A 16,629-nucleotide genomic window follows, 5' to 3' on the forward strand; every position below is an offset into this window, starting at 1 on the left:
TTTGAGGGAGGCAGAGGGAGTATATAATGTTTACCTTTTTCAGTTGAAGTAAGGAGTAATCATTCACTGATATTTTTTCCTCTTTTTTTTGCCATCTTGTGGATACAGTAAACAGGAAAGGTAGGACTCGCACTATGTGTAGTGTTGCCTTAAAATGAACTTGGTTGCAATATTCACATTTGTTCTTGCATATCTACCAAAGAAGACAAGCAGAAGATCTGCTTTTTAGCCTCTTAGGTCAAACATTGTCAAACTTTTCATTTCTTTCTTTGAAGATGTTTTGAAAGTAATTGTGTTTCTTTGCTGAGAATGGCAAGTTTGGTATGGGGAATTGGAGCAGGAACTGATGTTCCACTGTCTGTGACCAGTTGATTTGCAAGAAAGTGATAAACTGTTTTGTAGAAAATTTGATTTTTTTTTGGAGTTGTAAATGCTACACTGTAAAAATCAGTGTTTATGTTGCATTCTCCATACCACACCAGCTTCACCTTCCCGCTCCCCTTTCAGGAAATTCAGTTTTAGGAAAACACTTTTCTCTGTGTTTAAAATACATTTAGCTTTTACCAACATCAGTAATAAAAGAAAAATCAATTCAAGTTCTACAACCCAATTTATTTCATCCATAATATACTTTTTAAAAATGTCATTGCTTATAGTTTAATAAGCTGTGAACATACATGAAAAACAAATGGCAAATTCTATTAAGCCTAAATTTATTTGGCAAACACATTGGAGTGCAAGGTGCACTGCAGCCATCAACCCCAGCCCTGCTGATCTTTAGCACTTTACAGAAATGTCCAAAAAGTCAGCTTACAGAGCAGTTTGTACAGTGAGAAACTTGACAAATACGAAAAGATGATGGTAACAATTTTGATTCAGTTTCTTAAACAAGTTTGTTAAGCTCTAATATTTGTATCAAAAGGCAGTGAAGCCTGCGAGTATAACTGGTTCTGGTTTCATTATTAATTAAATACAAAAGAAACTTCATAGTAACTGCAGGTCCATCTGCAGCTGAATGAATAAAAGACAATATTTCAAGCGAAACTTCCATGTCAGAATGTTTCATCAGAATGTCTAATGAAGGGTCACAAATGAAATAATCACTTTTATGAATATAGCAGACTTGTGAAATGCCCTTGTGCCTTCAGACATATATGGTATGCAAACGATGAGGCCAGGAATTACCTGGCATTTGATATTTTGACCAAAGGGAAGTTTTCTAAAATAATTTATTCACGTAGCTTAGTTGACAGAAACACAGCAGCAAAAACCTTTCTGTCTGTAGATTGCAATATTATGAGTCAATGGTAGTTTGAGAAAATCTCTGCTGTTCTAGATAATAATGACATTTGGTTGGTTCAGGAAACGAGCAAGTTCGCCATCTGCAAAAGATGATGTTCCTGGTGGAAAAGACCCATTGCTGGCACATTCTTCAGATCCTGTGGAAATGAGACGATTAAACTACCAGACTCCAGGTAAACATGAGCTTGAAGGTCATTCTTGGATTTTCTTTAAGTCTATGTACATGCTGTTAAAATCCCAATTAAAATGTTCTTTGTTATTTGTATTACTGAGCTAAGCCATGTAAAATGATTTACTACCAATCATTAAAAGATGTCTTATTTGTTTACTTTCCGTTATAATTCCTGTACTTAATGAAATCTGTCATTTCCTACTAGCAGTGGTGAATTTATATTTTATGTTCATCTCAAAAACGTTCCTTTTACTAAGGCTTGTAGATAAATGGTCTCATGTTCAACACAACTTGTACTAAACCATGCAGGCAAAGAAATGATTACAAACAAAGCAATTGTTCTGATGGGGATCAATTTGTCTTTGTACCATTAAGCTAAAGAAGAGAAAACCAGACAAGGGCATAGTTGGTTGTAAGATTATCATTACAGGAAGCTGGAATATGTACTGTAGCTGTCCTCATTACAGCAGAGGTAACCAGATGGAGCAAGTAGACCACTCTTACTACTCATTTTATTTCACATGGAACAGCTTTATCCCTCAAAATTCTGAGTAACTTTTGTAAATTTGAATAGAATTTATATCATGTTACACATATGACAAATTTCCTCTTCAAATTTAACAAACCTTAAATAGTACTTGAGTATTGATCAAAAATCAGTCAAATGCAGCTGTTGGAAATCTGAAAACAGAAAATCCTGGAAATCTCAACAGTGACTGATGAAAAGTCAGTGACCTGAAACGCTTGCTATGTTTTTCCCCTCCACATATGCTGCCTGACTATTTGAGTATGTCCAGCATTTTCTCTTTTTATTTCTGATAATTGATGTTTCTTTTGGAAGATCCTAGTTTTCAGAATATCTTCTAAAACACCTTTTAAACAAAGGTGTCTGTTTAAAAATTCTAACCTCGTATCTATTGCTTCAAAGTTCTTCCATTATAGCGTGTAACTCACAATAATGTAAAAATGTCTGGTACCTGAGAACTAATTTATATAGGTACTACTTACACATGTTGTAATTTATTTGCAGGGAGAATAAAACATGAAACAAATCTAAGTCCAGCACTGAACTTTGTTAATGAATTAATCTTTATACATGTAAATGTACTCAAACTAAGAATCTGAACGAATGTGTGTATAGGTAAATGTACGCAATAAGGCAACCTCAGCACACTTTGGGTCATATAATAATATTAGGTGATGCCCATCTGTTTTTCTGGAAAGAAAGCTCTTACTAAAGAAGATAAGAAATTTTGGTATTTCAGTATTTTTCAAATGTGAATTCAAGTAAAGCTTGATGAGACTGACCTATCATCTAAAAGGCTTAATTATTAATTGTTATCTAAAAAGAAACGTTACATTCATAGTAATACTTAGAAATGCTGACAGTGCAGTGTGAGGAAGATAAAGTATTGTAAGACATAATTTAGAATACTAAAAACACAATAAACTTTCACAAAGTAAAATACTTCTCACTGTCACGCTCAAATACAACTCACTCACTTTAAACTAAGTTGTTCACATATTTTCATATTTCTTATACTTTCTGACAGTGTAGAAGGAATTAAATTCTGTTCATCGAGTCCATGCCAGCTCTTAGAGCAATTTCATTCTCCCACTTATTTCCCAGTAACCTATTATCTTCACTTGCCCATCAAATCTACACTCATTCTTCCAGCACCCATTTGCACCAAGTAATTTACTGTAGCCAATTACCAACTGGCTTATGTGAGAGGAAACCAGACGCCCCTTACGGTAAAAGGATGGAGTAATAATAGGCTGCAGAAAATATTGAACCTAAAACTATATATCCCAAAACAAATCATATTCCTGTACCTCAAAATCACAATAGTGAATAATCCTAATTGTCGGAATAATTAGTAATCCTAATTATCTCAATTTTTAATAATCCTAAATGAACTTATTTTTAATATGGTCGTTGTGACCACGGTGACTCAAAATCATGTAGTCAGAATTGCTTCTGGGTTATGAAACAAGTGACTTCAAGAGGTTGCGCCAAATATTTAAACAAATAAATCCTTTTAAGATGGGTGAGAAGCTGTGAAAAACAAGCATTTTGAACAAATAAGGCAATTCAGTTGTCTGGGATTTCTAAAGATACAAAAGTCTTCATGTCAGGTTTAAATTCTGCCACTTTGTTCCAATGAATATTTCAAAGAATAGTTTAAAGTTTTGTGGTCTCCCCATTATCCCCACCTTGTAAGTTTGATTCCTGTACCTTTCTAAATAGCACACTTTTGTGGATGAAGTTGCTAACAAGGCTGGAGGATACCTTATCAGTTACAGAAGCCCATCATCAGGACTTTTAAAGTATTTTTCCTTCATTCTGAACTATTAGTTATCTTTGTATGTTTGTATGTCACATTATTCCCAGGCAATAAACAGCTAAGTGATCTGATTTCCTGACCTATCCCAACTGCACTCTTGAGATGACTCCAGAGAATGACCAGAAGGCGTGTGCAGTGCTTCTGCTTAATATCTCTATATTTCACATCCAAGAACAAAAATTCTCCCTGAAGTGGCAATACAAGTAGATAGAGTGGTAGAGAAGGCAAACAGCATACTTGCCTTCATCATTCAGGTGTTGAGTATAAAAGTTGGCAAGTCACACTGCAGCTCTATATAACTTTGGTTAGGCCGCATCTGGAGTATTGTGTGCAGTTCTGGTCGTCACATTACAGGAAGGATATGGAGGCTTTGGAGAGGGTGCAGAAGAGCTTCACCAGGATGTTGCCTGGATTAGAGAGTATTAGCTTGAATTGAGAACATTCTTGGATTGATTTCTCTGGAATGTCAGAGACTGAGAGGTAACCTAATAAAATTATGAGATCCATAGATAGTATATCTAGAGCCTTTTTCCCAGGGTGGAAATGTCAAATACGAGAGGGCATAGATTTAAGGTGAGAGGGGGAAAGTTTAAAGGAGATCTGTGAGGCAAATCTTTTACACAGAGAATGTGGTAGGTGCCTGGAACATACTGCTAGGGGAGATGGTGGAAGCAGATATGGTAGTGAAATTTAAGAAGTACTTAAGTAGGCATACAAACTTGCAGGGGATGGAGGGACATAGACCATATGCAGGAATTAGTTTAAATCGGAATTATAGTTGGCACAGACATTGTGGGCCAAAGGGCCTGTTCCTGTGCTGTACCATTCTATGTTCACTTTATTGGCAGTTGTGGGTATGGATCACGTTATTTTCATATTTCATTTTAAGGGTCTGAATTGAACTCAGGATGTGCTACAGTTTAACATGGACTTGTGTTCAATGGTTATATTGTTTCAAAACAGAAATAATACTTTGTTCAAAAGTGGTAGTTGACCATGTTTACAAGCAATAAATCTCTTGCACTTTGGCAGTCCAGGGGTTGATCCATAGTTGTTCAGTTCTTAGTACTGCATAGCCTGTGTGGCCTTTATTAATAAGATCTTGTAGACTGTTTTGCGTTGACAGCTGTGTCTTAAAATTGATCTGTTAACAATGAAGTTGATGCCCCCTCAAAAATATCGAAATGTTAAATCTAGTATTCATTTGCTTACAGAGTAGTAGAATTGAAGGCAATGTGGGATCTCAGACAAAAGCTTTTTGTAATCAAAGCATCCAATAGTTCTTTGTTTGTACTATCTGAGCTATGAATTGGCAAATAGCTATTTCTTTTTTTTTCTGTTTACCAAATACTTTGTTACCGAGTTCCAAGTATTTTCTTTGTGCACTTCTGCTGCAATGAAAGCAATTAAAGATTTCTTGAAGTAGTTCCTGTGTGGCTTCTTCCGCATTTCTAGTGAAGTGGAGGTTGGCAGCACCTATACTTAAGAATATTATGTTTTCTGTTGGCATTCATAAGCACATTATTTAAAATCATTCTGTATTTGTCAGCATATACCAGGTTACAGCTTTAAACATTAATCTGTGTGTTTGAAATGCTTAGATTGGAAATTAGTTTTGAGGGCTATTACATTTCTTAACAAAATCTACAGATACATGATGTGTGTTTGGTTTTGACTGTTTGTGAGATGTTCACTAAATTGTACAAAGGAACTATGCTGGTCTACACTTACTGTGTCGAAATGTTCTAGGCTAGAAAATTCCCTATCCTTTTTTGCAATTTAGTTTCCATGTTCATTTGGTAGAACTTTTTTTATGTTTTGTACATTTGGGCACATTAACTGAATATATTTTCCTGCCAAAGAATGAGTCAAACTAACTGACCACCAATTAATTCTCTGCTCTTGCCTCACTAAATTGTCATCTTCAGCCAGGAAAATCAGACTGCTTTGATTTTAGATCTACATTGCTTATCTTCAACAATGGTATTTACTTATTTTGGAATGGATGGTGCTAAAAGGAATATTTGTGATATTTTAGTTGACCACACTAATATCTAATCATCAGTACAAATAAATTAGACCATAAGATATAGAAGCAGAATTAGGCCACTCAGCCCATCAAGTCTGTTCCACCATTCAATCATAGCTGATTTTTCTTTCAACACCATTCACCTACCTTCTCCCCGTAACCCTTAACCCCATTACCAATCAAGAACCTATCTGCCTTAAATACACCCAATGACTTGGCTTCCATAACCCCTGTGGCAACAAATTCACTGAAGAAATTCTTCCTCATCTCTCTTTTAAAGAGATGTCCCTTTATTCTGAGGCTGTGCCCTCAGATCCTAGACTCTCCTAGTAATGGAAACATCCTCTCTACATCCACTCTATCCAGGCCTTTCAGTATCAGGTAGGATTCAATGAGATGCCCCCCTTCATCCTTCTGAAATCCATTGAGTACAGGCCCAGAGACATCAAAAACTCCTCATATGTCAAGCCTTTCATTCCTAGGATCATTCTTGTGAACAACCTCTGGACACGCTCCAGGGCCAGCATGTCTTTCCTTAGATATAGCGCCCAAATTTGCTCAAATGCAGTCTGACCAATGCCTTATAGAGCCTCAGCAGTACATTCTTGCTTTTATGTTCTAGTCCTCTCAAAATGAATGCCAACCTTGCATTTGCGTTCTTTACTACTAATTCAACCTGCTCATTAACCTTAAGGGAGTCCCGAACTAGGACTCCCAAGTCCCTTTGCAGCTCTGATTTCTGAATTCTTTTCGCGTTTAGAAAATATTCTACACCTTTATTCTTCCTACCAAAGTGCATAACCTCACAGCTCCCTACACTATATTCCAGTATTCCATCTGCCACTTCTTTGCCCACTCTCCCAACCTGTTCAAATCCTTCTGCAGACTTGCTGCCTCCATGACACCACCTGTCCCTCCACCTATCTTGGTATCATCTGCAAACTTGGCCACCATGCCATCAGTTCCTTCAGCCAGATCATTAATGTATAAAATGAAAAGTTGCGGTCCCAACACTGATCCCTGTAGAACTCCACTAGTCACTGGCAGACATGCTTAAAAGGACCCCTTTATCCCCACTATCTGACTTCTGCCAGTCAGCCAATCTTCTGAGGACCCAAACAGTCCTTTAAGGTGAGACGGAGATTCACCTGCACCTCCCTTAATATCATCTACTTCATTCGGTGCTCCAAGTGTGGCCTCCTCTACATTGGTGAGACCAAACACAGACTAGGTGACCATTTCACAGAACATCTGCGCTCTGTCCGTAACCGTGATCTGCATCTCCCCATTGCCAGTCACTTCAACTCCCCCTCCCACACTATCACTGATACGTCAGTCCTCAGCCTCCTCCACTGCCAGGAGAATTCCAAGTACAAACTGGAGAAAAAACACCTTATTCTCCATCTTGGAACCTTGCAGCCTAATGGCATGAACATTGAATTCTCCCACTTTAATTCCCACCCCAGTTCCCCACAACCCACCCCCACCATGCTTCTTCTCTTCTTCCCTTTCTTAGCCTATCTCTTTTTTCTACCCCCCCGACCCATCTCTCTGTGGATCTGCTCTCCCCTCCTCACCCACACCTGCCTATCTCTTACCTGCATCTACCTATCACCACCTTGTGCCCACCCTGCCTTCCCTCTTTTGTCCACCTATCATTGCTCTGCTTTTCCCTCCTATATATTGGGCTTCCCCTTTTCTTATCTTCAGTCCTGAAGAAGGGTCCTGACCCGAAACATTGACTACCTGCTTTTCTCCACTGCTTGGCCTGCTGACTTCCTCCAGCATCACAGTGTTTTTCATCTAGATTCCAGCATCTGCAGTCTTTTGTTTCTCCAGCCAATCTCCTATCCATGCTGGTACCTTGCTTCAAACACTATGGGCTCTTACCTTGTTTGGCAGCCTCCTGTGCAGCACTGAAAATCCAAGTAAATAACATCCACTTATTTTTCTTTGTCTAACCTGCTTGTTATCTCCTCAAAGAATTCTAACAGATTTGTCAGGCAAGATCTCCCCTTAACGAAACCATTCTGATTTTGCCCTATTTTGTCATGTACTTCCAAGTATTCCAAAATTTCATCCTTAATAATGGAGTCTAAAATCTTACCAACCACTGAGGTCAAGCTAAGCAGCCTATAATTTCCTGTCTTTTGCCTCCATCCCTTCTTAAACAGGGGTGTCACATTTGTAAGTTTCCAGTTGTCTGGGACCCTCCCCAACTCCAGTGATCCCTGAAAGGTCACTACTAATGCCTCCACAATCTCTTCAGCTATGTCTTTCAGAACTCTGAGGTGTAGTCCATCTGGTCCAGGTGATTTATCCACCTTCAGGCTTTTCAGCTCCCCAACACCTTCTCCTTAGTAATGGCCACTGCACTCACCTTTTCCCTTGACACTCTTGATTTGCCTAGTTATGTAACAGAAGGTAAGCTTAAAATGTATTTCATTTGTATTTTTCCCATTGTAAAGCATTTTGCCAAGTTAACAAAGATACCTTTCATGTTCTGATTTAAGCTATCATGTGTTATTCACCTCTCTGTCAACATGCACTTCTGTAATTTGACAGTTTCTTCACTGGAATAGGGTGGGGAACAACAATCCTATTGTGCATTGTTTGTTTCAAAGGTAGTAGTATCATGAAAGGAGCATTGTATTTGAAAAATATTTGGAAAGTGTAGCCGTAAGATATAAGGGCTATTTTGATGTACCGTGTAAACCTAGAGATTTACAACACTTATATTTGGGCATACAAATTTATTTTCCTTTGAGAAGAATCTAACAATACAATTATAACTTTTGTAATTAGAAGTGTTATTGGACCCAAATTTATAACATTAGAAAATACCAGTACCCTTTTGTTTTATTACCACTTGTACCATTGATTGTCCTACAAAGAGAGGCTAAATAGTTTTGACTTGTATTTCTTGGAGTTTAGAAGAATGAAGGCTGATGTTATTCAAACATATAAGATCCTAAGAGTTCTTGATAGGGTAGATGTTGAGATGTATTCACTTGTGGAAGGGGACGTAACTGCAAGATAAGGAAAATCTATTTAAGACTGAGGTATGTAGAAATTTCTTCTCAAAGAGGGTGGTGAGTCTCTGGAATTCTCTGCCCTGATGGGTGGTGGAAGCTGAATCATTTGAAGTATTTAAAGTGAAGCAGATAAATATTTGATAGATTGAGGAATAAAGGGGTATGTAGAAGTGGCGTAGAGGAGTTGATGCCAGCATAGATTAGCCATGATCATATTAAATGGCTTGAAGGGCCTAATGCCCTGCCCTTGTTCCTATTTTCTTGTGTACAGAGTTTAAGGCAATTGAATAATTTTTCTTGACTTTTTTGTTTTTAAAATCCTTCTGTTTGTCATATTTTCAATAGCTTATTGATCTAATCAATCAAGCATCTGAATTGAATATATTTTCACTTGCACATCCGCTGCTCTGCATGTAAAATAAATGCATGTTAAAAGTGCCTAAAATAATTTGAATAGACTAAAGTTGATCAGTGGAATAAATCTAAACAGTTTTGCAAAAGAATGAAAGAGAAGACAAGAAAATATACTTAATGTAACCAGTTTAAAGGTACATGAACTAATTTGTGTGAAATTCATGATATTGGCCACAGGTAAGACATAAATCAGTTTTCAGTCATGTTGATTCACTTCATTCCAACTGAATTTAACCTAGAATGTCAGAATATGTGTGAGAAAGTAAGCTTAGACTTCTGAGAAATGTTTCTTCTTTCTCCACCAATATGCTACTTGTTTCATTCACGGATGTTCTTTTCAGTCTATGGATTCAAAGTACCTGGGCTATCCCCATCATTTCCAGTATTAATTGCAAGCCAATTTTTCTTTTTTTCAAAAAAGGTGACAAATTGAAAAATGAATTTTTTACAGACCATGGAAGTGGAGCAGGAGTATGGGATTATTTGTACATAACTCTACATTACTGGCCGGATTGGCAGTGATATGGTGTGACATTCTATGAAAATAAGAGGGCCACGATAAGAATTGCATATAGTTATTCAAATCCTCCCATTACAGAGAAGCAGGCTTCATTCCCTTTGTCTGGAATCAAATCAAAAAGTAGTCCCAGACGTAAAATGACTTGCGTTTAAAATATTGGAGGTAAAAAGAGAATACTTCCAACAAGTTTAACCACCTTGCCTCTTGAAAAGATGCAATCGGTTCCAAGGCCATTAAGAAACAAAATTAGATGAATGGTGCAAAGATGTGGAAATTGTTTCCTTTATATCAATATGTATTTATTATGATATATAACCAACAGCTAAGAATGGGTCTTGATATTAAAAAAAATTGTCACAGCATGAAACCACGGGATGGTAATTAAAAGAAATATTTCAACAGTCTGAAAGACTGCATAATTGGCAATCAGAGATAATCGTCTTGCAAATGAGAGCAATAACAGGTGAAATTAGCATTATGCAGTGAAATTAGCAAATAAGCATGATACCAGTTAAAATTAGCATAGTGCTATGTAATTATCCTGTTCAAATTAAAGTTTCACTAGTACTTCACCTCCAACCTGGATCTTTCATTTTAATTGTTCCAAAGGTCTCATGTGAACAGTTAATAAATTATTTGGTTGACATGAGCAATATCTGTTATAAAGCAACAAATTTGGACTTCACCACCATTATCTCAAAGATAGACAATTGCAACAGTGCACAAATCATATGTTTCAATGTGTAAATGCTTAATCGATAGCAATGGATTTAGGAAAGAAAGGAATAGTCAGCATACCACTATATACTAAAGCAAAATACAAGTTGGGCAGCTGAGAAAGATGGTAAACACGAAGGGAAATAGGTGGATGCTTAAGGAGTTACTGGTGGAAAACACCACTGCAGTGCTAAAACAGTCACAAGATATACTAGGACAATATGAGCAGAAATTTGGAAATGTTTTCAAAGAATGGGGTCAGAATGATTTCCAATTTGAATACTGGCCTTTAAGTTTAAAATTGAACTAAAAAACTAATAAGTGCATCAGGTAAATAGATCAACAGAAGTATTCTATGATAATGACTAAATCATTTACTTAAAAACAATATCATAAAATGTGCCCTCTAGCTGCAGGATTCTATTTCACTGACCAACTTGCCTAATGACACTATTATTTTATGACTTGGCCACAAAAATAATTCTCGATGAGCAGTAATTTTCCTCAAGTTTATGATTGACCCAGGTTGGTATAAACACGTGTTTGCGGGATGAAAAAAGATTTTGCAGTAATATGCCAAGGTATACGTGTGTTTGTCCCTTTTCTGGCCCCATGTCCTCGCATCAACCTCTCAACAGAACAACGTGAGGTTATGTGTTCGTAGAGTCCATGTGATCATTGTGGATTAGATGGAATTTTTCATGTTGAAACAGGACCGATTTTACACAACTATGAAATAACGATATCAAAGCAAAATTGTGTCCTTATTATGTTTATTTCTTGTTCGGCTTTTTTACTTATGTGGATGCTCTTAGTATTCTCAGGGGTTCAAATAGAAAATTGGAACTGAATAACAACAACAGGCGCAATTCCAGTAATAAGGGACAAATGGTATCAAATAAGACAGGAAGTGTATTTTCTTGCCCATTACTTGAATGAGGCAGAACTTGTACAGTAAATTTAACGAACTGAACAGCTAATCTACTGTTCTGAAAGGCTCACTTTGAGTTCTCAATCTTCACGTGATGGAAGTATTCCAATTCAAAAAGAGAGCTTCTCACTGGAGGAAATACTTAAGTGGTATTTGAACCCCCTGAGAGTATAACTTTTTTTTCACGTATTTAACGTTGACCCTGATCGCTTTTCCTCTGGTTTATGCTAATATGTTTTCTTCCCTTATAAAACAAAATTTCTTCACCGTTTTCTTCCCTTATAAAACAAAATTTCTACGCCATTTTCTTCCCACAGGTCCAAGTGTCCCCAGTTGCCCAAACAACTCAAGTTAGTTTAATTGTCCTGTGTCTCTTCTGCACTTTTTTTCTGTACATTTCCTCTTGCTGTGCCATGAAGGTTATTTTTGCTCAAAAAAGCTAATCTCAACTTCAACCTGACTAATTGAGCAGTATCCCCTTTGTTATCTACACAGCCTCAATTAAGGTTATATATTCACATTCTATTTAAATAAAAAAAACAAATATATGCAGTATTTTGTAAACTAACCTATCCAAAGATGTTTTGAAAAATATTTTGGCAAGCACATCAGTAGCCAAATCTCAAGCTGTGTTTATATTCTGTACTGAATATCTGCTGCGAGAGGCTTACTTCATGGGGCCAATGGCTGTCCATCTTAACTATCATAAAACAGTAAGTTCCTAGTATTTTACCCTTCCCCACACCTGTATTTATTCTTTAAAAAAATCACTGCATGTTATTACAAGTAGAAAGCATGTCCATGGCCTAGAAAAGAAGTCCAAACTTAATAAAATATCTTTGCCTGGAAAAACTCATTCTTAAGACAACTTTAAAACAAAATTGTAAAATGTAAAAGTGGATAACCTTTTTCTACTGCTTAACTAAATGGGCTGTTCCATTTTTTCAAACATGTCTTAATTTAAAGAATATCACTGTAATATAAAATTGTCAGTAGAGCTTTTTCATTTCTTATAAAAGTAGATTTATGTATTCCTAATGAAAAAGTAAAATTATGATTTTTTTCAGTGAACAGCAATTTACATTTTGAATTGTGGTATTTAAACCAGTTATTCTTTGGTTAATCCTCTAGGGAATGTAAAAACTCAACTGATAGTTTTGTATTATTCTTCCAGTTATATTCTTTAAATTAGAAAATATTTTATGATGCAGGTTGAGAGACAAAAGAACTACACACAGATGTAGTTGCAATGAAATTGTGAGTGAAAAGCAATCAGCAATGGTGTTAATTTAATCAAGAGCATGTTCAGAATGGTTGTGAATATTGAATAAAGATTTAAAAAGTAGTGCTGAGTGGGTGTGTTTTAAAATAAATAAGTGTAAGACTTATGTTGAAAAAAACTTTTTATCGAAGCATCCATTTAAGAATTGCATCTTTTCAGTATGTCATTAGGGTCATCTTTGCTTAAAAAAACCAATCTCAGTTCCAATCTGACAAATTGAGCATTTTCGCCTTTTGATAATTACATAGTCTCAATTAAGATGACCTTCTGCCATCAGTGTGCTGACCAATAAATGGCTGCTTAAAGAGTTATACCCAAGAGTCTGGGGAAGCTAATACACTTACAAAATACTTTCAAAATAATTCTTTGCTAATATATTGGTGCAGTGTTAATATTCTGCCCTTATGTCACATTTATAATTAATGTTGCAACTTAGTTCTAATTTTAAAGATTCTTTTGCATTTTTTTTTCATTTATTCCAAAGGCATTCAAGCCTCACACCATTCATTCTTTTATGTTCCAAATAACTTGAGCTAGATGATTAATTGAATCATTTAAGCAAATCAAAAATATGTTAAAACCTTCTTTATTCACATTACTATCTGATAGGTGACAATCCCCCTCAAGGATGCCTTCCAAATTTAACTTAAACAGATGTACAGATAGCAATATTGATAATAGATAAGTTTGTGGTCTTAGGGATTTCTAGAGTTATAATAAACACAGAATAAAGTAACTAACTTGGATTTCTAGAGTTATAATGAACACAGAATAAAGTAACTAACTTGCTTCTGATTCCTGACACTTTAAACATTTTATTTAAGTTGCAGTCAATAGATTTGAAAATTGTTTCTAGCTGTCTCTTTTTACCTTCTTCTCAAAAGCTGATATAAATCAAATCGGTACCATTGAAAGTGATATTTCCCACTTTAAAGTAAATTAAATTATCTTTGTAATAAGTGACACCATGTAGGAGAAAATTACTAAACAGAATGTGGAGTTCTGCAGAGGAAGTCTTTATTCTAGTGTCTCATGTTTACAATAATGACCAAGGAATATGAAAACATGAAGCAAAGAAAAAATATAAATCTCTTTCTCCATTCCCCTCGGCCCACAAGCAACTTCACTGAGTGATTCCTTTGAAATATCAAAAAGTCAGGAGAAAATTCTTTTGAATACTCCTGCAAGATTGATTATTCTCTCTCCCTCTCGAAACAGAAACATTCACTATGGATTTGGTTATAAACTCATCTTGTGTAGGTGAGAAAAAGGGGTTGCTGCATTTTAACAGCCTTTGCTGTCTTTCTCATTCAAATCTGCCTTTGTCATCACTTTTCTGTACGTAACCACATATGGGCTGCTTAAAAACTTTGTGCCATGTGATCAGTGACTGTTGCATCTGAGCATGTTCGCTAGAGAACAGTTTCAACCATGCAGTTTTACTTATATAAAAAAAAATCCACAAATTTTGGCGCATGTGATATTGTAACTCCATGTTTTGGTAAAATCACACATACCTTTTTACATACATATACATATGTGCTTTTAATACTTATTCCATTTTATTTGTTTTAAAAATGTCATATCATCTTACCGACTTTCTGGTTTTTATTTGGTTAGGCATGAGAGATCATCCACCAATTCCTGTCACTGACCTTGCTGACAACATTGAAAGGTTAAAGGCCAATGATAATTTGAAGTTCTCACAGGAGTATGAGGTAGGTTGAACCTAAGATGATACATAGAATGTATCCAGTCAGTCTTTTGCTTTTGCAAAATGAGCATGCTTGTGTCCATGAAAGTACTGGGGATTATCATTTAGTAATGCACGTTTATTTCTTTGCACGCATCTTCCAATTCAGAAATTCCTAAATCAGAAACACCTACCTTAGATTTTCAAGTATGTGGCAACATTAAAATAGCACATCCAAGAACCTCAATATACAAATCATGTTTATAACTTGATTTTATTTTTCTCATGGCAAGTATTTATTTTAAAGGACTTTGGCTTGTGCCATAATAATAGCATAAATACAGGGTACTTCATTTCTTGGTTACACTGTGAAATAAAGGTAAGTGGCAGAGCAATTTGAAATGTATTGATGTTGAGTTTACTAAATAGAACACATTGGATTAACTTATTGCCACTAAACAGAATTTGTTCAATTCAAAATCGAAATATTGCAGATCTGAAAAAATAAAGTGCAGGAAATATTCAGCAGATCAGGCAGCATCTGTGGAAAGAGAAACAGAGTTAACTACAGAGTTAACAACAGTAAATTCAGGCCACAGACCCTTTGTCAGAAATTCTCTCAAAGGGTTTCAACATGAAATATTAATTCTGTGTCTCGTTCCACCTGATTCTGCCTGACCTGCGATTGTTTAATTCCCATGAAATACCCATGTGGGATTGGCAGAGTGAACTGAGGGGTAGAGCTGCAATTCAAAATACCAACATATTGCACTCTGAGATGCATGTGCTTTCTGAAACTTGAGGAGATGTATATGATCCTTTATATATATAAAAAAAGTACTTAACTTTTACAAGTTTGATATTCCATAATTGTGTTTGAAGTGCATTTGTATTTTAACACCCTTAAAGCTTCAACAGCAATTATTACTACGGCAACCAAAACTGCTCCTGAGATTTAATAATTTATTTACTGTCATAGAAGTATTGTGGTCACAGTTATATATAGAATTATTTAAACTCAATTGCAAAATAATTATCCAGGTCAAATAACTGTACAGTTCAAAAGTGCATTGTGCAACAGTGTGGTGGCAACAAAAATAACCTGCAGTAATATTCTGCCTTTAAAATGAGAAAATATACCAAAAGGCTTCAGAATTAACATTGAGCCAAAAATGGAAATCTTTTGACATCACTGAAAAATTGGTCAATGATTTGGATTATCAAGAGAAGTGCGATGAGTTAGGGAGAAAATTCTTCAGGGCCTCATAGCTGAAAAAAATTGGTTGGCTATAGTAGGGCAAGAGGAATATGGGATACATTAAGTGTCAGAATTGCAGAAGGACCAAGTTACAGGATATGATTACAGAAACTGGAAGGGAAGCCAAAGTGGAATTTGAACACTGGATGAGAATTTAAACTATTGGTGGATGGCAACCACTGGAGAAAGTAATTCAAAGCTGTATGCAGCAGTGGTCTTTTTATTCATTTTTCCCACCTTCATTCACTGTCATCCTTCTGAAGAAATTACTCACATAATGCTGTTGGGTAGAAATATCCAGGGTTTGGACCCAGCAAGACGAAGGAATGTCAGTGCATTTCCTAGTCACAATGATGTGCAACTTGGTGGGGAACCTGCAAGTTGTGTTGTTCCAATGTGCCTGAGCCCTTATCCTTCTTGGCTGTAGAGGCTGCAGATATGGGAGCTGCTTTTGGAGAAGTCTAGATGATTAACTGCAGAGCATTTATAATAGTACGCTCAGTGGCAATAGTGTGCCAGTGGAGGAGGGAATGAATGCTTAGGGTGCTTGATGGGGTGGCAATCAAACCGGCTGTTTTCCTGTATAGAGTTGAGTGTTAAAGCTTCACTCATCAGGGCAAGTGAACAGTAGCCATCATGCTACTGAATTGTGCCTTGTAGATGATGATGGAAAGTCTTTGGGGTGTTGGGGGCAAGTCTCTGACCTTTTTTTTAGCCAAGGTAAGGATAAAAATACCCTTTAAAAAGCATGGTTTCAGTGAAAGCTGATTGAGTAAAGCAAATCAACTCTATTATTTTTGGAGTTAGACAAACAAATTTCATATCCTCCAGCTTGAAATTGCAGAATATGTTTGCAGTAGTGTTTGGAAATGGCAGATGTAACAATGGGGTCGCTTTCCCTCCTCGGATTTTTAGGTGTCCAATACAG

At 36.2% G+C, this 16,629-nt stretch overlaps 1 protein-coding gene across 1 annotated transcript in view; it reads left to right on the plus strand.

Annotated features, from left to right (window-relative positions):
- The window catches only part of LOC127567693 (receptor-type tyrosine-protein phosphatase F-like), a 335,950-nt gene that overhangs the window by 255,093 nt on the left and 64,228 nt on the right, over positions 1-16,629 (plus strand). Inside the window, exons 21-22 of the mRNA XM_052010633.1 lie at positions 1,363-1,475; positions 14,371-14,468. Of these exons, the coding sequence (XP_051866593.1) occupies positions 1,363-1,475; positions 14,371-14,468 (211 nt within the window). The remainder of the gene's footprint in view (positions 1-1,362; positions 1,476-14,370; positions 14,469-16,629) is intronic.

The sequence above is a fragment of the Pristis pectinata genome, chromosome 3 (assembly GCF_009764475.1).
Source record: "Pristis pectinata isolate sPriPec2 chromosome 3, sPriPec2.1.pri, whole genome shotgun sequence".
NCBI classification, from domain to species: Eukaryota; Metazoa; Chordata; class Chondrichthyes; order Rhinopristiformes; family Pristidae; genus Pristis; species Pristis pectinata.